General features: G+C 54.9%; 9 protein-coding genes across 9 annotated transcripts; 4 read left to right on the top strand and 5 right to left on the bottom strand.

The window, feature by feature from the left end:
* Positions 1 to 1,511: 1,511 nt before the first annotated feature.
* BDY24DRAFT_383611 (uncharacterized protein) lies at positions 1,512 to 3,501 on the top strand. Its single transcript, XM_076639694.1, has one exon. The coding sequence runs from the start codon at positions 1,594 to 1,596 to the stop codon at positions 3,115 to 3,117; it is 1,524 nt and encodes a 507-aa protein (XP_076498231.1). The 5' UTR covers positions 1,512 to 1,593; the 3' UTR covers positions 3,118 to 3,501.
* A 1,666-nt stretch (positions 3,502 to 5,167) lies between these two features.
* BDY24DRAFT_433932 (ribonuclease Z family protein) lies at positions 5,168 to 9,566 on the bottom strand (the record flags this gene model as incomplete). Its single annotated transcript, XM_076644136.1, has 12 exons — positions 9,481 to 9,566; positions 8,920 to 9,338; positions 8,708 to 8,810; positions 7,983 to 8,622; positions 7,668 to 7,859; positions 7,429 to 7,567; positions 6,958 to 7,290; positions 6,628 to 6,827; positions 6,353 to 6,516; positions 6,114 to 6,248; positions 5,789 to 6,025; positions 5,168 to 5,648 (listed from the first exon to the last, which is right to left on the bottom strand). The coding sequence occupies exons 2-12, from the start codon at positions 9,119 to 9,121 to the stop codon at positions 5,168 to 5,170; spliced, it is 2,826 nt and encodes a 941-aa protein (XP_076498232.1). The 5' UTR covers positions 9,122 to 9,338; positions 9,481 to 9,566.
* A 1-nt stretch (position 9,567) lies between these two features.
* BDY24DRAFT_440025 (sphingolipid delta(4)-desaturase family protein) lies at positions 9,568 to 11,770 on the top strand. Its single transcript, XM_076644487.1, has 9 exons — positions 9,568 to 9,659; positions 9,732 to 9,826; positions 9,905 to 10,209; positions 10,341 to 10,619; positions 10,714 to 10,826; positions 10,914 to 11,122; positions 11,206 to 11,285; positions 11,378 to 11,391; positions 11,481 to 11,770. Exons 2-9 carry the CDS (start codon positions 9,802 to 9,804, stop codon positions 11,659 to 11,661), a joined length of 1,206 nt encoding a protein of 401 aa, XP_076498233.1. The 5' UTR covers positions 9,568 to 9,659; positions 9,732 to 9,801; the 3' UTR covers positions 11,662 to 11,770.
* An 11-nt stretch (positions 11,771 to 11,781) lies between these two features.
* BDY24DRAFT_282046 (class I glutamine amidotransferase-like protein) lies at positions 11,782 to 13,494 on the bottom strand. The gene is made up of 5 exons (XM_076636977.1): positions 13,123 to 13,494; positions 12,733 to 12,979; positions 12,542 to 12,593; positions 12,402 to 12,429; positions 11,782 to 12,302 (listed from the first exon to the last, which is right to left on the bottom strand). The coding sequence occupies exons 1-5, from the start codon at positions 13,321 to 13,323 to the stop codon at positions 12,225 to 12,227; spliced, it is 606 nt and encodes a 201-aa protein (XP_076498234.1). The 5' UTR covers positions 13,324 to 13,494; the 3' UTR covers positions 11,782 to 12,224.
* Positions 13,495 to 13,500: 6 nt separating this feature from the next.
* On the top strand, positions 13,501 to 13,950 carry BDY24DRAFT_413754 (uncharacterized protein; the record flags this gene model as incomplete). The annotated part of the gene is made up of 1 exon (XM_076643218.1): positions 13,501 to 13,950. One exon carries the CDS (start codon positions 13,501 to 13,503, stop codon positions 13,948 to 13,950), a length of 450 nt encoding a protein of 149 aa, XP_076498235.1.
* Positions 13,951 to 14,313: 363 nt separating this feature from the next.
* On the bottom strand, positions 14,314 to 15,326 carry TOA2 (transcription initiation factor IIA subunit gamma; the record flags this gene model as incomplete). Its single annotated transcript, XM_076637347.1, has 5 exons — positions 14,314 to 14,399; positions 14,684 to 14,765; positions 14,880 to 14,939; positions 15,126 to 15,213; positions 15,283 to 15,326. The coding sequence occupies 5 exons, from the start codon at positions 15,324 to 15,326 to the stop codon at positions 14,314 to 14,316; spliced, it is 360 nt and encodes a 119-aa protein (XP_076498236.1).
* Positions 15,327 to 15,962: 636 nt separating this feature from the next.
* BDY24DRAFT_413756 (uncharacterized protein) lies at positions 15,963 to 19,625 on the top strand (the record flags this gene model as incomplete). Its single annotated transcript, XM_076643219.1, has 7 exons — positions 15,963 to 16,560; positions 16,658 to 16,723; positions 16,809 to 17,163; positions 17,287 to 17,658; positions 17,752 to 17,811; positions 17,887 to 19,009; positions 19,104 to 19,625. 7 exons carry the CDS (start codon positions 15,963 to 15,965, stop codon positions 19,623 to 19,625), a joined length of 3,096 nt encoding a protein of 1,031 aa, XP_076498237.1.
* A 293-nt stretch (positions 19,626 to 19,918) lies between these two features.
* BDY24DRAFT_383631 (Chromosome segregation in meiosis protein 3) lies at positions 19,919 to 21,601 on the bottom strand. Its single transcript, XM_076639695.1, has 4 exons — positions 21,118 to 21,601; positions 20,916 to 20,991; positions 20,707 to 20,829; positions 19,919 to 20,591 (listed from the first exon to the last, which is right to left on the bottom strand). The coding sequence occupies exons 1-4, from the start codon at positions 21,579 to 21,581 to the stop codon at positions 19,989 to 19,991; spliced, it is 1,266 nt and encodes a 421-aa protein (XP_076498238.1). The 5' UTR covers positions 21,582 to 21,601; the 3' UTR covers positions 19,919 to 19,988.
* On the bottom strand, positions 21,489 to 23,091 carry BDY24DRAFT_383633 (uncharacterized protein). Its single transcript, XM_076639696.1, has 4 exons — positions 22,581 to 23,091; positions 22,256 to 22,478; positions 21,964 to 22,180; positions 21,489 to 21,884 (listed from the first exon to the last, which is right to left on the bottom strand). The coding sequence occupies exons 1-4, from the start codon at positions 22,998 to 23,000 to the stop codon at positions 21,770 to 21,772; spliced, it is 975 nt and encodes a 324-aa protein (XP_076498239.1). The 5' UTR covers positions 23,001 to 23,091; the 3' UTR covers positions 21,489 to 21,769.
* Positions 23,092 to 23,186: the final 95 nt, after the last annotated feature.

The raw sequence follows: 23,186 nt of genomic DNA on the forward strand, positions 1-23,186 counted from the left end.
AGCACCCTATCTGATTACTCGAGCGTCCTAGCCCTCTCCGCTAGTTTCCACCCCTCCTCTTGTTGTCAATCACTCGCCTCGGACTACGACGTCTGCGATTACCGAAAAGAGTGAGAGGCAGAGTTCGAGCAGCCCCAGAGGGACGCTAGAGAGCGACTAGCCAGATGATTGAAACGTCCTCAAAGAGCGGGTGTAGCAAAGTACATAGAGTCGACCAGGAGACTTTGAACGGACGGATTCGAGGACGAACGCGTCTCGGGACGACGTCGTTCTGCTTTGAGCACAAGCTGGAGGGAGAGAAGTTGACAGTCCCACAATTTAAGAAATCTCTGATAGGCTCGGGCCTCATCCTAGAAACTACGAGACGCTCCAAGATGAGGCCTGAGAGGCGCTGGCCATCGAGAGGAGGGAGGGGACGCGTTGACGAACGACCTCTCTCGGATCATCAATGCATGCTCTCTCTCGAGCCCAGATCTCGAGGCTTCCCTCTCGAAGGAAGCAAGTAAGTAGATCGAGGAGGCTTGGATGGGAGTCGAACAGCGCTGGATGCGAGACACGCCCGAAGAGAACCGAATCGACAGCCCTGTTTTGAAGATCGCGAGGGCAAGTTCGTTTGCAGATTTTTTCCTCTAGGAGGCTTTGAAGGTTTCCGACTACTCGACGCACCGAGTCGAGTTGAGGAGATCTCCTAGTACAGACCTGTCTGTCGGTCGGCATCCCTCCGTCACTTTGACGCCTGGCTTCCTCGGCAGAAAGAGAAAGGAGGACAGGCTGAGAGAGGTGGGAAGTTTTTTCTATGCGGTCAAAAAAGCCTTGAGATCTGCGTATAACTCACTCTTCAGCGAGTCGAGAAGCAAATTTGCCTTGTTCTTTTCCAGCCCTTTCGCCCTCAATTCTTCTCCACTCTTGTTCTCTCTTTCTTCTCCACTCTTTTCCCTCTTCCCCTCAACCTCCTCCTTCCCCTCTCCTTCGTTCCTTCACCCATCTTTCAAGCCTCTCTCTCTCGCTATGTCCCACCGTTCAATCTACATGCCTTCCTCTATCAGCAACTCGCCCTTTGCGTGAGTACTGTCTCTCTTGTATCTTTTTTGCTGGAGAGGGCGTGGAAGGAGTCGTTCGCTTCCTTCGTTCCTGGTCCCCCTCGTTTTCCTTTCCCCTCCTTCTCCACCGTCACCTCCATCCTTCCTTCCTTCCTTCCCTTAATATACCCACTACTCCAGCACTTAATAATGCGACCTTGTTCTGATCCTGTTCTGTTTACTCTTGCTCTTAGGACGAACCCAAAAGTGAAGCAGGAAGGATTCAACATCCCTCTCTCTTCGCCTCCTTCGGGGAATCCCTCCTCGACCCAGCAACCCTCCTCCTCCTCTCAACCTCCAGAAGGAGAGGACAATCTCTGGTCTAACGGTGAGTGCTCTCTTCTCTCTTTTTTCTACGTTTGGATGTATTAGTAGGGATCGCTCAAAGGAAAGAGGAGGACAGAGCGGACTCCTGCGACCTTCTTCCTCTCTCTCCAATCAAGGGGCCAGGCTTCCTGTCTCTCTCTCTCTCTCTCGCAGAGTTGGAAGAGAACCTACTCTCCCTCCTCCAGAGATGAGGGATGACCCTCTCACCCTTCTCGAGCTCACGAAGAAGATTTTCTCTCTTCTTCTTCCTCTGAGCTTGCAAGAAGGAGGAAGGAATGAGACGACGTCGGCTCTTTCGATTGCTCTCCCTCTCCTCGCTAGCCCTCTTCAAATCCATCCATCTCACAAAGGAGGTCGGCGCCCTTTCTCGAGATCCTTCCTTCTCCCTCTCCCCATCGTGTTCTCTCCCTCTTGTATAGAGCCGAACTCGGCCTACTCGGCTGTCATCCAACCCACTTTCCTTTTCGATCGCTGGCCCTTGGGCGACGACGATCCCTCTTTGAATCTCGAACTGACTTCCTCTTCTTTTCTTTCCCTCGCAGGTCTTCACATCGCTCATCCCTCCTCCAATGCCACCTCCTCGTCCTTCTCTCACCTTCACAAATACACCTCTCCTTCGTCCTCCTCCTACCATCACTACAACCCTTCGGCTTCCCTCGATTTCCACGAAACCCTGTCCTCCCTCGTCGGCGGAACCGCTTTCATCGAATCCCTCAAAAACAACACCAGCAGCCACAACCCCAGCAACAACAATGAGGCCGAACGAGGACGAGCTCCCTTCAGCAACTTTGCCTTCTCAGCACCAGCTCAGAACTCGAACAGCAACAACAACAACAACAACGGATTCTCGTTCCAACCCAACCCTCCCTCGTCATCCACCGCCGCCGTCCCTACCAACAGTCGACATCACTCTTCGAACGACGCGTCCTCGAACGGTCTCCAGAACCAACACCTCCTCAACCACTCGCTCGAAAACTCCTCTCCTCACTCGCAACCCTCGTCCACAACGACCTTCTCCCACCAGTCCAACTTCTCGTTCTTCGACCAGAGCAACCCGAACGGCTACCAGTCCCTCGGTGGAGGAGGCTACCACGGTCACAACTCGGCTTCTCCCCTCAGTCCAGCAACGTCCGTCTCGCTCTCGACGACGGCAGGCTTCCCCTCGGCTCCTCCCTCGTCGATCCGATCCAGGAGTCGAAGCTCCGTCAGGACGGGAGGAGGAGGAAAGGCGATGAGTTCGAGGTCTCGAGCTTCGAGGAAAGGAGAGGGAGCGACTTCGCCACCTCCTCCAGGATTCAACGGTTCCCTCGGAGCCGCAGGAGCGCCTCACGGTCGACGAGCGTCTTCGTCTGGACTCGTCGCTCCCTCGCCGTCGTCCCTCACGTCCGGAGGACTCGGTCTCCTCGCCATGCCTTCTTCAGTTCACGCCTCGTCCATGCCGGCTCATCTTCAGCAGTCGCAAGGAGGAGGAGGAGGAGCGTTCGATATCGCTCAGGGAGGAGGTGCGAATCCGTCGTGGTTCTTCTCGCCGTCGTCGAACGGAGGAGATGGGAGGGAGCTGCCCTTGGTCGAGGGGAAGGAGAGCGTGTTTGGAGATTCAGGAAGCTACTCGCCTGAGATCAAGGAGGTGGATCTGGTTGCGGAGGGGTTGAAGGCTGGTGGGAAGTCGCCGGAGGGAGATGACGATATGGACGCGGACGCGAAGGCGTGAGTTTCCAGTCTCCAGTCTCTCTTCTGTCTTCTCCTTTTTCCTCCCTTTCCGCTCGAGCCTATCACTGACTTCCCTCTCTTGTCTCCTTCTTTCTTCCTTCGAACGTCCCAGTGCTGAGAAACGACGACGACGACGAGAATCTCACAACGCCGTCGAACGTCGTCGACGAGATGTCATCAACGAAAAGATCTCGGAACTCGCTACCCTCCTTCCCGAATGCCTCCTCGACCCCAAAGCTTCGACCTCGTCCAGTCTCAACATTCTCGGCGCCAACCTCGGAGTGGAGATGATGAGTGTGGTTGGGGAGGAGGAGGAAGACGAGGAGGAGCAGGAACCGGAGGAGGAGGCGGCGCCAAAGAAGAAGGGAGGGAAGAAGGAGAAGGCTCCTCCTAAGAAGAAGGGCAAGAGTGGGGGGGCGGGAGGTGGGAATGCGATCGGACCGGATGGGAAGCCGAACAAGGGGATCGTGTTGAAGAAGAGCGTTGATTACATCCGGTGCGTCGCGTCTCTTTCCTCGTCGTTCTCCTTTCCCTTCGCTTCGAAGCTCTTTCGCTGACTCCTGCTTTTCTTTTCGAAACTCAGATACCTCCATCAAATCATCCAAGCCCAATCAGCACGAACCGCCGAGCTCGAATCCGCTCTCGCAGGTCTCCTCTCCCAAACCCAATCTCGTCACTCCTCCCAATCCACCTCCGATGAATCCTCCCACCACTCCTCCCCTCCAGACATGTTTGGTCACCAACCATCCTCCGTTTCCAACCACCTCCAGCAACACCAGACTCATCAACAGCAGTTCACCACCGATCCCATCACCAACCAACTCATCCCCATCGCGTCGGGCTCCCAGTCCCACTTCAACATGCCTCAGCAAACCTACTCCTACTCCTTCTCCCACTCCGAATCCCCCCAGTTCCCTACCTTTCCTCCCTCGTCCACCGCGGACTCCCCTCAGCAGCTCCAGGGGATCTCCACAGCAGCTTCAGCAGCCAACGGAGGAACGCCGAGATCGACCGTTTCGTCTCCGAGCATGATGTTCCAGAGCTGGACGGGAGCGTCGGAGGATCCCAGTCCGACCATGTCCAACAGCGGGAGTGGAGCTGCTAGTGCTGAGGAGGAGGAGAGAGGTCGAGCGAGGGAGAGGTGGGGTGTCGTTGCGACCGGAGTGGGAGGAGCGGGAGGAGGAAACAACAACACCTCGCACGATTGGGCTGCTTTCGTCGATCCTGGGAGGAGGGAGAGTGTAGATGATATGGTCGAGTAGTATCCTCGCTTCGTGCATACAAGTAGTTGAAAGTTCAGTCGTTTATCTCAGTTGCTCCCTCCAGCTTTTTTTTTTTTTCCCGTCGTCGTCGTCGCTTCCTCAGTTTCTTGTACTTGTTTCGTTTCGTTTCCCTCGTTCCCGCTTTTAGCTTCGGACCATGCCCTCGTTCCCCTTCTCTTACAAACTAGTAGCTAGTCTTCCTGCTGATTACGTCTCCTCATGCCTTTCGTTTCATTTCGTTGCGTTCCCGTACATAACATACCCACCCTTTTCGTCCGCGTCTCGTCTCGTTCGAGTTCGTTCTTTTGGGCTTCTTCGTTTCCCCTCTTCTTTCTTTCTTCTGCTTTTTACGTGCGCTTATCGACCTTGTAAATGTAACACCATTTTTGCGCGTTCCTCTCCCTTCGCCGGCTTTCCTCGTTCTTCTTCGAACGACGAAACTTCCCTCTTCATCTCACTTTTCTCGCTCGACGTGATTCGGAAGTCCCGTTCGTTCGTTTCCGCCCCCGTTCTTTCTCTCCTTTGCTCATTACGCTCTCTTTCCTTTGTGCTAACTAGGGTCTTTTTGATCGTCTCTTTTCTCGTTTTTTTTTTCGATACGACACTCGTGAAACGCTCGTACCTGCAGAGATGACCCCTTTTTTGAACGAAGGAACGAGACGACGGGAACGAAAGCGGGAGGCGAACTCTCGAGAGGAAAGGAAGAAGGAAAGCAGTGAAAGAGTGATCTAGATGTTCCCTTCGAAGCTCGGGCTGCCGAGCTCTACTGATCTAAGGGAGAGAGAGGTTTCAGGTTGAAGGAGTGGGTGGTGCTTCGACGACGACGGGAGTCGACTCGACCGCAACGGCAACGTCAACCTTCGCCTCCTCCCCTCCCTTCTTCCCGTTCTTCCCTCCTCCTCCTCCTCCCTTCGAACCCCCCTTCTCCTTCACGACCTTCTCCTTCTTCTCCTTCCCACCCTTCTTCCCGGTAGCCCCAGCCCCAGCCCCAGCACCAGCAACGACAGCCTTGACCTTCACCTCCTCCTCCCCGTCCTCCTCGTCCGGCAAAGTCGCGTACAACGCCTCCACAGCGGGCTGGAAAAGAGCCATCTTCCACATCGATCCGATCGGGATCCGGATGAGATCGAGCGAGAGACCGACGTTTTGGGTTTGAGCGGTTTGGTGGGCTCGAGGGGAGGCGGAGGGGAGAGGCGGTTGGATGGTGATGGAGACGGCTTTGGGGTAGCGTTGGGAGAAGTGGGTGAGGAGGAGGTTTTGGGCGTGCATCCTGGTGAGTTGAGAGGTTGGAGAGAAAGAGATTGGAGAGAGAGGAGTCAGTCCGAGAAGCGATGGACAAAAGGGAGAGAACGAGAGGCGTAGAGGGAGAGCGGGAACGGGAACGAGGACCTGAGAGAAGTCGAAACTCACCTTCGACCAACACTGATAGCCTGAGCAAAAGTACTATGTCCCTTCGCAGCAGCTAGTTCCACGAGAAGCTTCGCCTCGGGAACAGGGAGGTCGTTCTCCGAAGCGAACTTCCTCATCTCGTGCACCGACGAGATCTCCTCCGGCGTGTCGTCTCCGATGGTAGCTTCGTGAATGAGAATCGTAGCGTCTTGACCGGCCTCGATGAGAGCTTCGGAAGGTTTGGTGTCTCCGGAGTAGCTGTGGGAAGCGAAAGAAGAAGGGAACGTGAGCTCGAGAGGAACGAGACGGCGGAGAGAAAAAGACGGCGAAGGAGGAGTCCACTCACACCAACTTCCATCCATCCTGGTGCTCGATGATGACGGCGTAGCATTGAGTTCCTCGATGAGGTACGAGGCAAGTCTTGAGGCTTCGAATCCCGGTCGAGGCGTAGAGTTGAGACATGATCTGCTCGCCGGCGGGTCTGACGACGCGCGACGAAGGAAAGGAAGGCAAGGAAGACCAGTCAGCCTACTTCGAGCAGAGGAAGATGAAGGATCGAAGTGAGAAGGCAGAGTGAGAGCTTACGAAAGGGTGAAAGTAGGGAGCAGGCAAAAGCAAGCTCCGAACTGGAGTTGACTTTGCGAAGGGTCGTGATGGTATCCCATCTCCTGGAACTCTTGCGTCTCCGAGATCATGGTTCGGATCCGATCAGGACCGACGATGAAGAGTGTGTTCGAGGGTTCGGTGACCTGTAAGGGAAGAAGCCAACGACGAAGGAAGGGAGACGAAAGTCAGTCGACGGGTCTCTCGAGAATCCGTTTGAGAAACGACAAGAATTTCAAGAGTGAGAGGGAAATCACCTTCCTCCTCAATGAAAGCAGTCGAATTAGTCCCGTATGGTGATCGGCGTGCATGTGTGAGATGAAGATGAACTTGAGGTTCCTGAGGGTTTCGGAGACACCTGCGGAACCGAACGATCTCGAAAGTTGACCGAGCGTTCCTTCTCCACAATCGAGGAGGATCCCACCGTGTCCTGGGACGAGAACGTGAGTCGATGAGACTGGGAGAGGAAGAAAAGAAGGAATGAAAGGGGAGATCAAACGAGAAAAACGTCAGTGACGAGGAAAGACGAAGACGACGGAACTAGCGCTTCGAAAGAGAAGGAGAGAACGAAAAGCGAGCCGGCTAACCATTCCTGTACTTGCTAGGCAACGAACTCCCCGTTCCCAACGTCGTGATCACTACATCGTCTCCGGGCTTCTTCTCCCTGCCCTCTCCCCCTTCTCTCAACCGAATCGCTTCTCTGGCCTCCTTCAACGCCTCCACAAAAGCGGGAACAGTTCCCTCCAGTTTCCTCTCCAACTCGGTGGTCGAAAGAGCAGCGGAGGCGACGATAGACTGGGAAGAGACGGGAATCCGAACGAGCGGATCCCCTTTGGGAGGAGCGTCGAGCGAAGCGGGAGGCTGTCGAGGAAGGATATCGATGGTTTGGGTTGTGTTGAGAGGATAGTGGTTTGGTGGAACTGTAGAACGAACGAAATAAGCGGGCAAAGAAAGGGAGATAAGTCTGGGAAAGAAAGGAGGAGAGACAGAAGACGCGTCGAGACGAGAGGTGGGCGAGACGCGACGGGAAGTGAAGGAATGGGAGAAATGGAACGAACGAGTGACTCCAGAGGGACCAGGAGAAGCGTCTTGTCGACGGAAAATCTCGGGGTCGAGAAGGGAGAGGTTGACGGACGTAGCAGCGGCGGAGTTGAAGACAGTGGGGTTGCCGAGGATGCTTTGGTCTCCGGAAAGATGCTGTAGAAGAACGGAAAGGAACGAGCGTCAGCAGCTCGAAGGACATCAGACTCGACGGTCCAGGTGTACAAGGAAGAGAGAAAGGAAGGACGAGACGAACGTGAACATCCGGTCCAAACGAGTTCAACCACGTCCGATACCTCTCGTCGTTCTCCCACGTCCCCCATCGATGCCAGACGACGTGAACGGGGTAGATTCCATCCTCGTTGGCGACTCGGTACTTGTCCCAGATAGGATTCGAGACGAGTTGGTCGATGTGAGCTGGTGACGGACAGTCGATGACGAGAGTGACCTGGAGAAGGAAACGAAAACGAGAACGCGACGAGGACAAAACTCGAGGTCAGTTTTGCGGTCCCTTCTCGTCCCTTCTCCTCGACGACAAAAGGCCGGCAAAGACGAAGTAGCTTCGACTCACCGAAGCAGGAATCTCCTTCCCCAAACACATGCTCGGCGTCACCTCCCTCTTCCCACCCTCCACCGTCTCGTCGTCCACCCAAACGCTCTCTCCCTTGCCAGCCAAGAGCCCCCGCTGCTGCCTCGGAACCCCCAACGCATCTGCTGCCTCCACCATAAACTTGCCTCGCTTCACAGGTCCAACGACGATGTAGCACAACCGAGCGTCGAGAGGAACGGAGACGAGAGGTCGAGGGAGGTGGGTGTTGTGCGTGTCGGGCGGCAAGAGTTTACGGGAAGAGGGAGGAGGGAGAAGGAAAGGGTTGGGTAGCCGAGGATCGAGAGGTCGAGGATCTTTGGTAGGGGCGGCGAGGAAGGGAGAGAGATGGGCGGACATGCGGAGGAGAGCTTCGCGTCGGTAGACTTGGAGGAATTCGAGTTGACGAGCTGGATCGACGTCCTCTTCGGATTCCATCGGTGCTGCTGAGGGGGAGAGGGATCGTTTCCGTTTCCGAGGAGGTTCGGTGTCGTTTTCGAGGGAGGAAGCGTGAGGGTTAACGAGCACGGAGTAGACTGTGACGAGGGAGTCTTTGAAGATTGGAGCGTCGTCGGGGAAAGGAGTTGTGATAGGGCGTTCGATGAGGTTGAGGTAGAGGTCGGATCTTGATTTAGAACAGAAAGCGAGAGAGGGAAAAGGAGTCAGTGGGGAGGAGGAGGAGGAGGAGGAGAAGAGCCGGACTGCTGTACCTGTTGTAGTAACCTCTCATGGAGGAAACGAGATGAGACAGATTCTCCGGTCCTACAATCGTCATGGCACGAGAGTTCTTGTCGGCGAGAGTGAACATCATCCCTGAACGAACGAAAACGAAAAGAAAGGAACAAAAGAGGTGAGCTCGACGTCTCCTCCCCTCCAACTCTCGCCCAGCCAAACCCTCGGAGGAGTAAAACCTTGCACTCACCACTCAGTCCTCCCGCTTCCTCTGTACTCAGCCCTGTCAAGAAGACTCCCTCCATGTATTTTGTAGACGTGTTTGTCTCCTGAAAGATCCTCTGGGTTCCTTCTCCGACGTTGAAGAGGTACTGGGAGGTCGGGAACCGGATAACGAGCGACGGCTCCGAATCGACCGTTCTCGGAGATAAGACTTTGGCGAAGTATTCCATGTGAGGTTCTTTAACGGAGGAAGTATGAAGCCGAGAGACAGGGTGGGGAGGAGGGAGGAGGGAAGACGAGGAGTTGAACCGAGCGAGGAGAACCGTTCGACCGCTGAAAGAGGACGACTTGAAGAAGAAAGCAGACACGATGGAGAGGGAAGTCTCGAAAGTCCGAAAGAGGGCCAGCGAGATGAAACGGGAGGAGGGCGGGAGGCGAGGGCGAGGGCTGAACGAGAGGGAAGGAAGGAAGAGGTCAGCTTCGTTTCATTTCTTTCTGAGCTCCCCTTCTTCTTCTCGCCCTCGCCGGCGAGATTCTGCGCCTCGTCGGTGTTATCTCTTCGAGGATAAGATAAGCAAGTCAAACTCACTGATCTGGTTCAGAAAGTCCTCACACGAGAGTGACTGTGTGAGGAGAAGGAGGAAAGGGCCGAGCTCTCTTGAAACCCAGACCACCTCGCGGAAATGGGAGTCGAGCTCGAGGTCAACTCAAACGGCCACTTTCTTCTCCTTCTTCTTCTCCTTCCGATACCCAGACAAGGCCTACAGAGTGAGCATAAGAGTCCTTCGTCTAACAGAGAAGCAATCGTGACTGACCGCCTCGATTCCTCTCCTTCTACAGGCTCCCTCTTTCATCGAGACTCCGGCTACCTCTTCCTCCCTCTCCCTTCAGCTCGTCGCTCCTTCGAACCATGGTCAAGACTCTCGATCCAACAGGTCTGTACCTCTCTTCGAAGTGTACTGTACAAAACTCTCATCGAGCTGATTATCTATTCCCTCTGTTCTTCTCTTCAGACTTCTCTCTCTTTGGCGGTGCCGATTCGCCCTCTCCTCCCTCCTCGACTTCGTCTCCTCCTTCCGACGGTACAGAGGAGAGCTCAGACGAAGTCGCACCCTCTTCGACTACGGAGGCTTCTCTCAGGAAGCGATCGGTACCAGGAGCGATCAAGAAGGATAACTCAGGGAAGCTGGGAGGAGGAACAGAGGACGACGACGAGCACTCTCGAGTCTACGGTTTGGAACAGACCGACTTCCTCTGGGTTATGACCGAGGAACCTCATCGATCTAGGAGACTTGAGATCCTCAAAGCTCATCCTGAGGTACGTCTCTATAAGCATACAGCGTACCAACCTGCTCTCTTTTTCCCGTTCCTACGTTTCTTCCAATCTCTTCCTTCTCCTTCGAGCTCGAAGCTGACCTTCCCTCCCCTTCTCGTCGCTCCCTCGCTCAGATCACCAAACTCATGGGCTATACTCGCACCACCAAGTACCTCGTCTTCGCCGTCGTCTCCCTTCAGATCATCACCGCTCTCCTCCTTCGAAACACCCACCCGTTCAGCTGGAAGTTCGTCCTCGCAGCCTATGTCATTGGAGGGACAGCCAACCAGAACCTCTTCCTGGCTATCCACGAGATCACCCACAACTTGGCTTTCAAGGGAGTCATGAAGAACAGACTGCTGGCTATGACGGCGAACCTGGGGATTGGAGTGCCTTACAGTGTCGTCTTCAAGGTGAGTGAGCTTGGAAACGGAGGAGAGGAGGAGAGATGGGAGGGAGAGCTTGAGCTGACCTCTCATGGTTCCACTTTTCCGCTCAAATTTTCAGAAATACCACATCGAGCACCACAAGCGAATGGGAGAGGACATGGTCGATACCGATATGCCCTGCAAATTCGAGGCCATGTGCCTCAACAACGTCGCCGGAAAGACGTTCTTCGCGTCAGTCGATCTTTCTCTCTTCCTCCTCCCTCTCTCCTCTCCCTCTTCCCGAAAACTAACCCTTCTTCCTCTCTTCGCTCTTTTCAGCATCTTCCAAATCCTCTTCTACGCCCTCCGACCCGGTTTCATCCGTTCCCAAGGAGCCTTCACTCGTTACCATGCTCTCAACTATCTCGTCGTCCTTTCCTTCAACTACGCTCTCGTCAAGGGCAGTGGATCTTGGTACCCTGTGATCTACCTGCTGATGAGTAGCTTCATGGCTGGAAGTCTGCACCCTCTGGCTGGGCATTTCATCGGTGAGTCGAGGAGCGATGAGGGAGGGAGGGAAGAACAAGAGACGAAACTGACGCGTCGTGGGTTTGGGTTTGAAATGAATCAGCCGAGCACTACGCTTTCGAGGAAGGAGGACTGCAGGAGACTTACAGCTACTACGGGTGGTTGAACGTTTTCGCTTACAACGTGAGTCTCCTCTCCCCGATCTTCTTTCGGACGCGTTGCCGTCCTTTCTCCTCCCGCTGACGTCTCCCTCTCAACTTTTCTCTCTTCTTCAGGTCGGATACCACAAGTTCGTTCTTCCTTCATCCTCCATTCCCTCTCCTCTATTTCAACCTCTCTCGCTAACCTCCCCTTCCTCCCTCTCTTCCTCCTCCCCAGCGAGCACCACGACTTCCCCAACATCCCTTGGACGCGTCTCAAAGCCGTCAAGGATCTCGCTCCCGAATTTTACTCGCACCTCGTCACCCACGAGTCCTGGCCTTACGTCACTTACAGGTTCATCACCGATCCTAAGGTGGGGATGTTCTCGAGGGTGAGGAGAGAGAACAAGGGGGATTAGATCTACGGAAGGAAGAGGGAGGAGAGCGCTGGTCGCCTCAATACATACGATACACGGACTTTAAGTAGACTCTATCCACTATCTTTTGATACATTTTTTTTCCTTCTCTATGTTGCTTGGAGAAGGAGAGCGGAAGAGTTGGAGAAGCACGACGGGAGAGGGGTCGTCGGAGGAACTGAAAGTGGGAGGTCGGTTCCCCTTCGACCGCGACCAGCGTCTATACATCAGCAGTGAGTGGAATCTCTCCAAAGCTATCCTTGCCGTCACCTTCGCAAGCTGACCTTTTCTCATCTTTGCTCCCAGGCAGATGTCAATTCTCGAGTGAGTGCACGACGAGCTCGACCTTCCTTCCTTCCTCAATGAGATCCTCGCCCACATCTTTTCGATGGTTGATCGAAGACCTCTTCGATCTCTCTACGTATATGGCCGAGAGTTTCGAGATGTGAGTATAGGTGGTCCTCCTTCTCGGTCGTCCCGCTGAAGCTCTATTTCTTGAGCTCGAGGACTTCGTGAAGAGGTCATTATCGAACAACATGCGTTACTGAGATAATTACGAGAGATTATTAAGCTGGAATCATCAGAGGCTCTCTGATCTCCTTCTCCTTGGCGGCTCCGAGGAGGGCTTTGATGATGGCGAGGGACTGAGAGAAGGGAGAGAGACGCGTCGAAGGAGGAGATGAGCGGGATGGGAGGTCAGAGAAGGAGTTTCGACGAGGAGGAAGGGAGGTGAAGAGACTCACGAAGATGATCGAAGTTCCAGGACCTCGACTGTTGAGGAGGAGGTGGACGATGGTGAGAGGGAAAGAAAGGCAAGAGGCGATTGTCAGCTCGAGTTGGATGAGCTCAACGAGAGAAAGAACGAGCAACGAGAAACACGAACCTCGTGATGAGGTTTCCATCAACGACAACATCTTCCTCGACGTAGGTGAACTCTGGTAGACACACATCAGGAAAAAAATAGGAGCAGTCAGCGACGTCTCGTTCCATCTTCTCCCTCCCTCCGTTCTCTTCCACCTCTCTCCCTTTCTCGCCACCACTCGACCCAAAACAATCAAGAACTCAAGAACTCACTCTCCTCCAGCTTCTTCTTCACACTAGGATGACTCGTCAACCTGATCTTGCCCTGAATCCAAGTTTTCTTGTCCTCCCAGATCCCACTCTCCAGCGCAACGAGAGGGCCAGCACAGATCATCGCGACAACGGTCTCCAGGCGACCAAAGTAGAACTTGACGAGATCTTGGACGAGAGAGGAAGAAGCGAGGGTTGTGGCTCCGGGCATTCCACCTGGAATGAGGAGGACCGAGAAGGAGTGGGTTTTCTGGAGAGGAGGAGAGGGGAGGAGGAGGAGAAGGATGGGAGAGGGTGAGCTCGACCTTTCCTTTCTTTTTCTTCTTCTCCTCGCTGGTTCGTTCTTGTTCGCTCCTTCTCGAAATTTGAACCAGAGAGGGATAGCGGACTCACCTCCTCAGTCAAATCCTCCAACTTGACATCCGGCAAGATCCTGACTCCCCTGCTGCACTTGATGGCTCCCTGGGAGTCGACCTCTCCGACCGAGGCAGAGGTGACCTTGATTCCAGCTCGAGCGAGGAGGTCGTAAGCGGTGGTGAACTCGATTTCCTCGGATCCGTGAGCGAGGAGGATGAGAGCTGATTTGGGGGACATTCTGGTTCGGAAGGTTTGTTGAGGTCGTGAGGGTTTGAGGGAAAAAGAGGAAGGCGAGGGAAGGTCGGTTTCGAGAAAGTGACGTCGGGGTTGTTTCTTTGAGCTCACCTTCCCTCAACTGCATCTTGCTTCCTCCATCCAATACATCTACAAAGGATTCATCACGCGCACACCACTATGCCTTCCCAGTCTCAAACCATCCTCGCTTCAAACTCGGAACGCGAACCAACAACCCTTCCAGCTCAATCCGGACCTGAACCCTCCTCCATCTCCTCCTCCCTCCCTTCCTCCCAAACTCCCACGCCTCTCAACGAACCAGCAGACACGTCTGAAATCGAAGAACTCACCCTCCAGCATCGTTCTTCAAACCCAACCCCTTCTGGACCTTCCTCTCTCTCCATCTCGGACGAATACGGCGTGCTGCAAGGCGGAGAGGAGGACGAGCGTCCGACCTACGACGACGAGGTCGGAGGCGAGCAGGAAGGGGATTACGATCTGGAACGAGCAGGAGACGACTACGCGGACGATGAAGGAGAGGATGGGAGTGTGGATCTGGATGGGGATGGGGAGAATGAAGAGGGAGAGGATGTAGAGTTCCCGGAGGAAGATGAGGAGGAGGAACGATGAGATGACTCGAGTTTGGTTGAAGAAGCTGAGAGAAAAACAGAAGAGAGAGGGACGAAGATAAAGTGGGCATGGATACAACTTGGTAGTGATGGTGAAGCGAAGAGAGAAGCAAAAGGATGGCGCACGAAGAGAGAGAGAGAGAAAGGGAACGAAACGAAGCGACGAGACGGGCTGGGTTGGAAAGCAAAAAGGGAGGGAAGGTAACGACGAGATGCAAAAAGGCGAGTGAGGGATGGAAGGAACCGAGAAGGAGCTGTGTGTACAAACGAGAGAGGCATGGTCAGACTTAGGGACGGGTCGAAGAAAGAGAAGGAGAGAGAGGGCACGAACGCGAAGGACGAGGCGAGTCGACGAGGAGGCAGATCACCTTCGACTCGAGCTGGCAGCTTCCGGATCGGCGTTTCCGTTCTTGCAAGCGATGATTTTGAGCTTGTCGCAGGTGATGATATCTCCTCTGTTGGATTGAAAGAGCAGAAGGTAAGGAGGGGGGAAGAGGAAGGAAGGAGTCAGTTGAACTTGAGCTTCGTTCCTGAGCTTCGATTGATCTCTCAAGACGACTCCAGAGAGCTGATCTCCCTTCGAATCCTTCTCCAGCCCTATCCAAAAACTCCTACTGGGAGGAAAGGTCTCCAGCACGAGAGCTCGTCCACGGCTCGCATCCGAACGTTCCTCCCCTCGCTTCGCCACCACCACGTCGGTTCAAGAGGACGTCCAACTCACCCGTTTCCAGCACTGGTAGTTTCCGTCTTCATGGTAGGATTCTTAATGATGAACGTCCAGACATCGTCGCAAAGTCGGTAGGTCCTCAGACTTCCCTGTGAGAAGAGAGGAAGGAAGAAGGAGGAGGAACGAGGGATCGGTCAGCTCGACGTCCTCCTTCCCTCCCTTCCCTTCTCGCTTTTCGACGAAAAAGAGAGACGAATACTGACCTTGATGACGGTCTTGTTCTTGACCTGCTTAGCGATAGTTTCGGCCAAGCTCTTGTCGAACTGATTGCGTCGCAAAAGGGCGAGATTGGAGGAGGCGGAGGGAGGGAAGGGAAGGGAAGGAGGAGGGAGGAAGCAAACACGAAGGAGTAGGTTCAGCCTCTGCCGCTCTCTCTTTCTCTCTCTTTTACGCTCTCTCTAGAAGAGGAAGGTATCGGGGAGGAGGAGACGAAGAGGCAGGGGCTGCACCTGTACGAGGACTCGCATAGCGAGTTGAGGAGTGATCTGTCCAGCTTGGATGAGGTCGTCGAGAGAGTCGGTCAGGGCAGTCCCGATCCTACAAGAACGGAAGAGACGAGTCAGCGCTGTTCTCACTCGGCGTATGTGAGTGCTGGTACGAGCTCACGATGATCCTCTATAGAACTCGTAGAAAGCTCCCTGAGACGCCATGACGGGTTGAGGAGAGAAAGCAAGGCCAGCGGCCCAAACTTAAGTCTCCTCCCACCCTCCATCTTGCTCTTCCTTTCTTGGTTCCCTTCGCGACCCGCCTTCTCCCCCGTCCTTACTTCTCTGAACTCTCACATCCGAAGCTCTCACGAGTCGAGATACCTTGAAACTTCACCTCGACAACCAAGCTCCTCGTCGACCTCCTTCAACCGGACCAACCTCGAGCTCAACAAACGGACGAGCTCAGATCTTCGTCCCTTCCTTCCTGCCCTTAAAGCCCCTTCATTGACAGCTGTAGCTCACCGAGCTCGTAAAAACTCACCTCGTTAGTACCCTTCTTGCTCTTTGATTCAACAGATCTTCAACTCTCGAGGAAGAGCTCAGATCCGAAGCTGAAAAAAAGTTCCTCGAGCTCACGAGGCCGTTCCTCCTTCCTCCCTCCCTTCTCCCCTTCCTTTGCCTCGCTCTAACCTCGATCGAGCTCGCAATCTCTGCCTTCGTCGACTGTTAACACTTCTCTCAGTCAATCTGTGCAGAAATAACGACAAACTGACTCGCGTTCCTCGCTCTTCTCCCTCCCTCATCCCCCTCCTCCTCTTTCCCTTTCTCTTCTCAGATACCCTCGTCTCCTCGCCCATCATGGCCGACGCAGAAGAAGAATACGACCCATCAAAACCCTACGCTATATCCTCCTTCCATACCTCACCTCCTGCCAACAGTGATCCGCTACCTCGACTCCCACCTCCTCCTCCAACTCTTCCCGTTTCCAGCAACCCTTTCGCTCTCAACGCGCCTCCGCCACGTCCGCCTCCTCCCACTCTACCTTTCCAGACCCCCTTTGATCCAGCAAACGGTGCTCCACCACCACCTCCTCCAACCCTCTTCGCAGGCGCGCCTCCGCCTCCTTTCCTAGGCGGTCCTCCTCCTCCTCCTCCTCCCGGTGGTTTCCCTCCCTTTCAACCTACTCTCGCTCGACCACCACCTCCTACCCTACCTTTCTTCCCTCCGCCAGCACCAGCACTAGCATCGTTACCCGCAACAACACCCTCGAACGATCTCAGCAAGTACCTCAACCCTCGCCAACCATCAACGATCTTTGGTCCTCCGAAAGTGGGACTCGAGATCGGTCTTGTTAAACCAAGAGCACCAAAGGTAGCGAAGGCTGGTGCGAAGGGGAAGGGCAAGAAGTCGGCTAGCGGGACGATTCAGGATAACTTGAGGCATGCTTTGTATCAGGGTGAGTTGCGGATTTCGAGCTTCGAAGGAAGAAAGGAGAGGAGAGTGCTGACTCGACCGTCGGGTCCTCCTTCGTTTCGATCTTTCGCTGTGAACAGACGAGAAGTACACTCTTCACGAGCCGGTCTGGAAGGTTGTTGCTGGGCTGATGACGAGAGTTCACTGTATGTTTCTCGTCTCACTGTTCTCTTCTCACATCCCGTTCGTCTTCTCAACCCTGAACCTCACTTTCTCTCTCTCGCTTCTCAGACATTGAAACCTCCCCCACCAAACTCCCCATCACCAAACTCATCGCCACCAAGAAATCCGACGCCATCTCCATGCACAAACGCTTGCTCGAGAAGTCGACAGCAGCGATCTACTACTCCGACGGGTCTTTCAAGAACGGATGGGCGTGGGGAGCAGCGGTCGAGTGGGTTCGAACGCCTGGGCAGCAGGAAGGGACGGTTGGAAGGAAACTCAGGGAGGAGTTGGGAATGTGCGATCCTACGGATGCGGAGATGGGAGGGATGAGGAAAGCTTTGGAAGCGTTCGCTAGTGCTGGGAAGTTGAGGGAGGAGGAGTTGTTGATCTTTTCGGATTCGCAGGCTGCTATCACCTTGCTGTGGGTTCAACCTTCGTCTCTCACGTTCATTCTCGAAAGCGCTTCCATCGGCTTTCCGAATGCGTATCGATTTCGAACGAAACAATCGCTGATCTGTCTCGACGCGTCTTCTCTTTTTCACAGCGACTCCGGAATCCGCTACCAATCCCAACTCTTCATCTCCACCCTCGAACGAACCCTCACTCTCCACCCGAACGTCAAGGTCTCCATCGTCTGGATCCCAGGTCACGTCGGAATCACCGGAAACGAACTGGCAGATCGAACAGCCGTCGCAGGATCGACGACGACGGTGTTGGCGAGACGAGGTGGAGTGCTTCCAGGAGGAGCATCAGCAGCTGAGGAGGGTCCGAAGGACATGCCGGTCATTCTATCCAGGACGGTGCCAAAGAAGGAAGGTGGAGGGGAGGAGGGAGAGGTTGGGGAGGAAGGGAAGGTCGACGACGCGCCGAAGGATGACTCGTTGACGTTTGGAGTTGGATCGTTGTTTGTTGCGAGGTGAGCTTCCCTTTTAGATCGAGGGCAGAACAGTGGCCTCGCTGTTGCTCTAATATTGACTTCTTACTCGATTTTGATCGCCTTTCGTTCTAGATTCCCCGACACTGCGACGCCTGGAGATCTCGAAGTTCTCTTCGGTCAATTCGGACAGCTGTGAGTCAAAAGTTCTTTCCTCTCCCTTCTCTGAGACCTCGATCTGACTGATCTCCTTATCTTTCGCTTCTCCAGCACCTCCATCGACATCATCTCCATCCCTCCTCTCGACGACCGTTTCGCCATCGTCTCCTTCTCGGATCCCCAAACCACCGACGAAGCCATCCAATGGCTCGACGACAAACCCGTCACTCTCCCCTCTGCCTACGCCGAAACTCGAGACTGTGAAGTCTGGAAGGGATGGCAAGGCTCCCTTCGACTCGCCCACAACGAAATCGGTCGCCTCGTCCCAGCGACGATCGCCTCCCTCTTCCCTCTCCTCCCCGAGTGGGCTCTCACCGGACGGAGCCTCGACGACGACGCTGGATCAGAAGGAGAAGGACTGGAAGAATTCAAGGACGACTTCGAGGTCGAGACGACTCCTCAATCCGGTCAAGCGAATCGTCAGGATTCAAGGACGCGTCAGTCGAGGTCGAGAAGTCCCGTCGCCGCTCGACCTTCCTACGTCCAACGTTCGCCACCTCGTCCTTCCAAGCCGGTTGTCCCCAAACCTCTCGAAGAGATGACGCCCTCGGAGCGGTTCCTCATCGGTCGAGAGATCTTCCCTCCTGGACCAGGGAACCGAATTCGAAAAGGGAAGAAAACATCTTCGCCGTACCCACAAGCAGGCGTCAACGGTCGTCCTCCAGCGGTCAATACGACCACTCTCGCTCCATCGTCGTCATCAGCAGTCTACAACCCTCCTCCTCGAATCAACAACAACAACAACAACAACGGCAACAACAACTTCCCTCCTCGTCAAGCGTCCAACCCTCCCGCCCCGTCCTACCGAAACGATGTTCCTCCTCCACCTCCACCTCCACCTTCCTTCTCCATGCCCACCACCATCGCCGAGATGACTCGTCTCATCACGGATCTCAAAGCCAGCTCGGTCCTCCTCGACGACCAACACGACCGCCTCTCCCTCGTCCTTCGAGATCCAGCCGATTGGTCTCTCGCCGTCGCTCATCTGGGGAAGTCGATCCTTCGAGAGCAGGAAGCTTTGGAGAACGCGAGAAGGGTGCGAGCGAAGGCTGAAGACGACGTAGCTGAGTGGGAGGCGGTGCTACAGAGGAACGACGTTGGAATCGAGGAGAGGAGAGGGTTCGTTCTGGACGTGTTGGACGTGTTGGATTCGGGGATGATGGATCAGTCGCAGGTGAGTCGGCCCTCCCTCTCTCTCTCCCTCTCTCGTTGTTTTTTCACGATCTCACTGACGCATCCAATACCCTCTTCTCTCTGTTATCCACCAGCTCGTCATCAACCTCCGCATCCAAAACCAAACCAACTCCCTCGACCTCTCGAACCGAACGCGTTCCCTCCCTCCCACCACCTCCTCCGTCCTCCACTCCTTCGAACACCTCTTCACCACCCTCCACAACGCTCTCGAAGACCAACGCCTCGCCATCGACGAAGCCGAACGCCGCTCGAGCGTCCTCGGAGCGCTCATCCAGATCCGACGGGAAGCGAGGGGAGCGTGGAGGGAGAGAAGGCAGGAGATCGATCTCGTTGTGCGGGAGTTGACGAGACCTTCGGGACCTCCTCCTCCTTCGGCTCGTTCTCCTCCTCCGCAGATGAGGGACGAGAGGATGATGGAGGTGGGGGATCAGAGGATGTTTAGGGATGAGAGGGGGATGTTGATGAGAGGGAGGGAGGATCCGAGGAGGAGGGAGGAGAGGGGTTCGTACCCTCCTCACCCTCCTCCGCTGCCGCTGCCGCCGCCGATGCACGATGATAGGTATAGGGAGAGGGAGAGGGATCCTCGAAGGAGGTAATAGTTGTCAGTTCTGTTTTGACGAGACGGGAGAGAGAGTCTTGGTTACACGTGTCTTATCTTTTCTGTAATATCAACGACGCTTCTTTACAACATTGAATGAGCGATCCACTGTATCTTAAACGCTCTCATCGAAAGTATAGGCTCTTTCGTAATCTTGTTTCGAGCAGCAAGAGAAACTCCTCCCAGAAAGAGGAACGCGTTCCATTCGACCTCGACCCTTCCTCCTCAACGCGTCCACCACCCCTTTTTCCAGATGCGCATTCCCTTCCTTTCCTTTCCAAAACCCTGAAAGCGACAAATCAGCAACGTAGAAATCGTAACAAAAACAACAAAGGGACATACAGCATAAATAAACCCTGCCTCACATCCCATCGAAAGCAGCCCACTCGTCCTCATCCTCCTCGTCCTCCACAACCGCCGCTGCCTTCTTCTTCGACGCATCGTCTCCCTCCACCGCCTTGTCCTTCCCCTTCCCAGCATCAGCCCCCGCCATCGACGCCTCCATATCGAAATCATCCAACCCTGCCCAATCGTCCTCCCCGAACTCGTCCTCCTCGGTCGTCGTCCTGGACGTTGGCTTCGACGTCGTCCCACTCTCCCTCTGAGCAGCCTCCGCCTCAGCCTCCGCCTCAGCCTCAGCTTCGGCGATCATCGCGTCCATGTCGAAATCGTCCTCTTCTTCTCCAGCAGTTGGACGAGCTCGCTGGGTGTCGTTCTCAGCAGCAGCGAGAGCGTCGTCCTCGTCTTCGTCGTCGTCCTCGTCTTCGTCGTCGTCCGAGACGACTCGGCGTCGTTGGGTGGGTCGTTGGTTCTGCGATGGGGAGTGGGAACGGGAACGAGAGCGGGATTTGGATTGGTTTCTGCGAGGGGAGTTGGCGGGTGGGAAGTCGAATTCGGGAGGAGGAGGGGAGAGAGCTGGAAGGAGGGGACGTTGGGATTCGTCTCTGAACTGGGAGAGGGCGTTCTAGTAGTCGACGAGACCAGTACGAAAGGAGGTTCAGCTTTGATGAGTAAAGAAATGGGAGAGAAGAGAGAAAAGGAAGACAGAGGGGAGAAGAGAGAAGACAGAGACGACTCACCAACATCCTCGTCTCCCTGCAGACCTTCTCCACCCTCCCAACGGTGTCCTTGAACTTTGTTTTCGGGAAGAGTTGATGAGCCCAGAGGGTGTAGTGACCTAGGAGACTTTTGAGATCCTCGGTCTTGAAAACAATCCGAAAAAAACAAACCAAAAGGAGATGGGTGAGCTTTCGTTTCGTTCTCCACGCGTCGTCGAGCTCGAGCGAACCTCATGTCCTTTCCCTTTGAACTTGATCTCCTTGGAAACCTTGATGAGAGCTGGGAGACCGTTGGGTCCGAGGAGCCTGGACGAGAACCGAGAGAAGGAGGATCAGCGAGAAAGAAGAGCGGAAAGGAAGGAGAAGAAGGAAGGCGTTGAGCTCATCTCCCTTCCTTCCCTTCTTGTTCGAAGGAAGTCGTCTCAATCTCACCTAGCCGCATCAATCTTAGGCATCACCCTCTTCGCAACAGGTTTCACACCCTCTCCTTCCCCTTCGCCATCCTCTCCACCGCCCTTCGCACCCTCCTCAAAGAGGGAAGCGAACGGATTGGGCGATTCCTCCCTTCCTCCTGGCTGGCGGCCATACATCTTCGGAGGACCTTCTTCCTCTTCCTCGTCGTCGTCGTCCAGGTTGTCGAACAGGTTCATAGCCTTAGCGAGAGTGGTAGAAGAAGAAGAAGATCCATTCGCTGCTAGTGGAGGAGGGGAACCTCCTCGACGTGAAGAAGGAGAGGCGGAGGGAGAAGCAGAGTAGAAGAGAGGGTTCGTTTGCTGGACAGGTCGGGCGGGTCGAGGAGGAGTGGGGGAGTCAAAGAGGTTGGAGAGGTCCACGAAGGCTGGAGCGGGAGCGGGAGCGGGAGGAGGAGGTGTGGAGGGACGAGGAGAGGCGGACATGGTGGGTGTTTGCGCGTGGGAAGGAAGGAAGGAGATCGGAAGGTGAGCTCGGACGCGTCGCGCAGAGAAGCCGAGTTTTTTTGTTGTTCTCGACTTCTCGAAGAAAATATGGGTTCATCAAAGTCGTTACACTGCCGAACTAAACACGTCGTCGTTCTCGTACCCAGAGAAAGACTAGGACTATAGGACTAGATCTCCACCGCCCTCGCCCAAGCACAACCCTCCCCGACGCACCTCGCCTCCAACGCCGTCTCCCCATCCTCCGAGGTCAACAGAACCAGTACCAGTTGATGCGAGAGAGGCCTTGAGACCACCCCACACAACAAAAAGTCAGCTCAAAAAGCTCAAACCCTACGAGGGAGCGGAGAGAAAAAGAACTCACTCGTCTCGCCCCGAATGAGCTCCCTCGACGTTCCAAGCGAGATCGATCTGAGCGGCCGTGGCTGGAGCTAGCGAGGACGAGCAGGACGAGCAGACTAGACCGCCTTGAGGAGTGATGGATAAAGGAGGGTGGGAAGGGCAGGCTGGACAGGCGGGAGGTTGGAGAGGAGGAGAGGAAGAGGAAGAGGAGGGCTGAGGGTCGTCGTCTGGTTCGATTTCTTTTGAACCAAAACGAACGGAGAGAGTCAGCTCCATTGGCTTCGAGAAAAGGAAAGGGGAGAATGTGGACTCACGAGATCTCTGACTGAGTAGATACTCTAGATACTCTGGATCTATCTCAGGCTCCAACGGCGGCGGTTCCTCCTCGTCGTCGTCGTACTCCATCCCAAGAGGTGGTTCGTCCTGTTCCTCCTCTTCTAGCAGACGATCCAAGTCGCCTGTGCGATGTAACGGTTCTGCCAAACTGCTTCGTTCGTAGTACTTGCGTTGCTGGGAGCGGATGATGCGTGCGAAGATCTGGTGATGGAGGAAAGAAAAGAAAGGAGGGAAGGAGAAGGGATTGGTGAGCTTCGACGAACGAACGAACGAAGCTGCTACAAACGAGCTGAAAGACCTCACCTCTTTCTCCCCCTCATCCTCCTCTTCCTCCCCGTCTCCATCCTCCTCCTCCTGATCCATACGCATATCGTCATCCTCCCCGTTCGTATCGCTGCTCCGGTCCAAGCTGTTCCTCCTCCTCCTCGCTCTCTCTCTCTCTCTCTCCTTCTTGTCCCTCAGGACTCGATCGTCGCACTTCTTCTTGAACCGATCCCTCCAGAGCGCATCCGAAACTGTAGTAGGAGGATGGTTCAGAGAAGGAGAGCCGTGCGTGGAGGAGGAAGGCGAGGAGGAAGAAGAGCGGGTGGAGGGTTGGTGCTTGAAGAAGGAGCGTCGACGGGAGAGGACGTCCTCTTGATGCTGCCGAGGAGGGAGCGAAGGAGAAGTGGGCGAGGAGAGAGGGTGGTGGGTGTAGGGGTTCAAAGGGGAGGAAGGGGGCATTAGGAAGAGGGAGAGGGAAGACCAGCACTTGGTAGACCTCGAGAGAAGAGAAGAGAAGGAAGGGGACGGTGGGCGTTGAGGTCAGCTTGAAGAGACGCGTTTGGTTTTCGGTTCCGGACGCGCTTGTTTTCTTATCATCAAAAAAGGAAACAACATAGTACTTAGATAACAGTACTCTCCCGAACC

Source organism: Mrakia frigida (genome assembly GCF_051309035.1).
Source record: "Mrakia frigida strain ATCC 22029 unplaced genomic scaffold BDY24scaffold_9, whole genome shotgun sequence".
Taxonomy (NCBI): domain Eukaryota; kingdom Fungi; phylum Basidiomycota; class Tremellomycetes; order Cystofilobasidiales; family Mrakiaceae; genus Mrakia; species Mrakia frigida.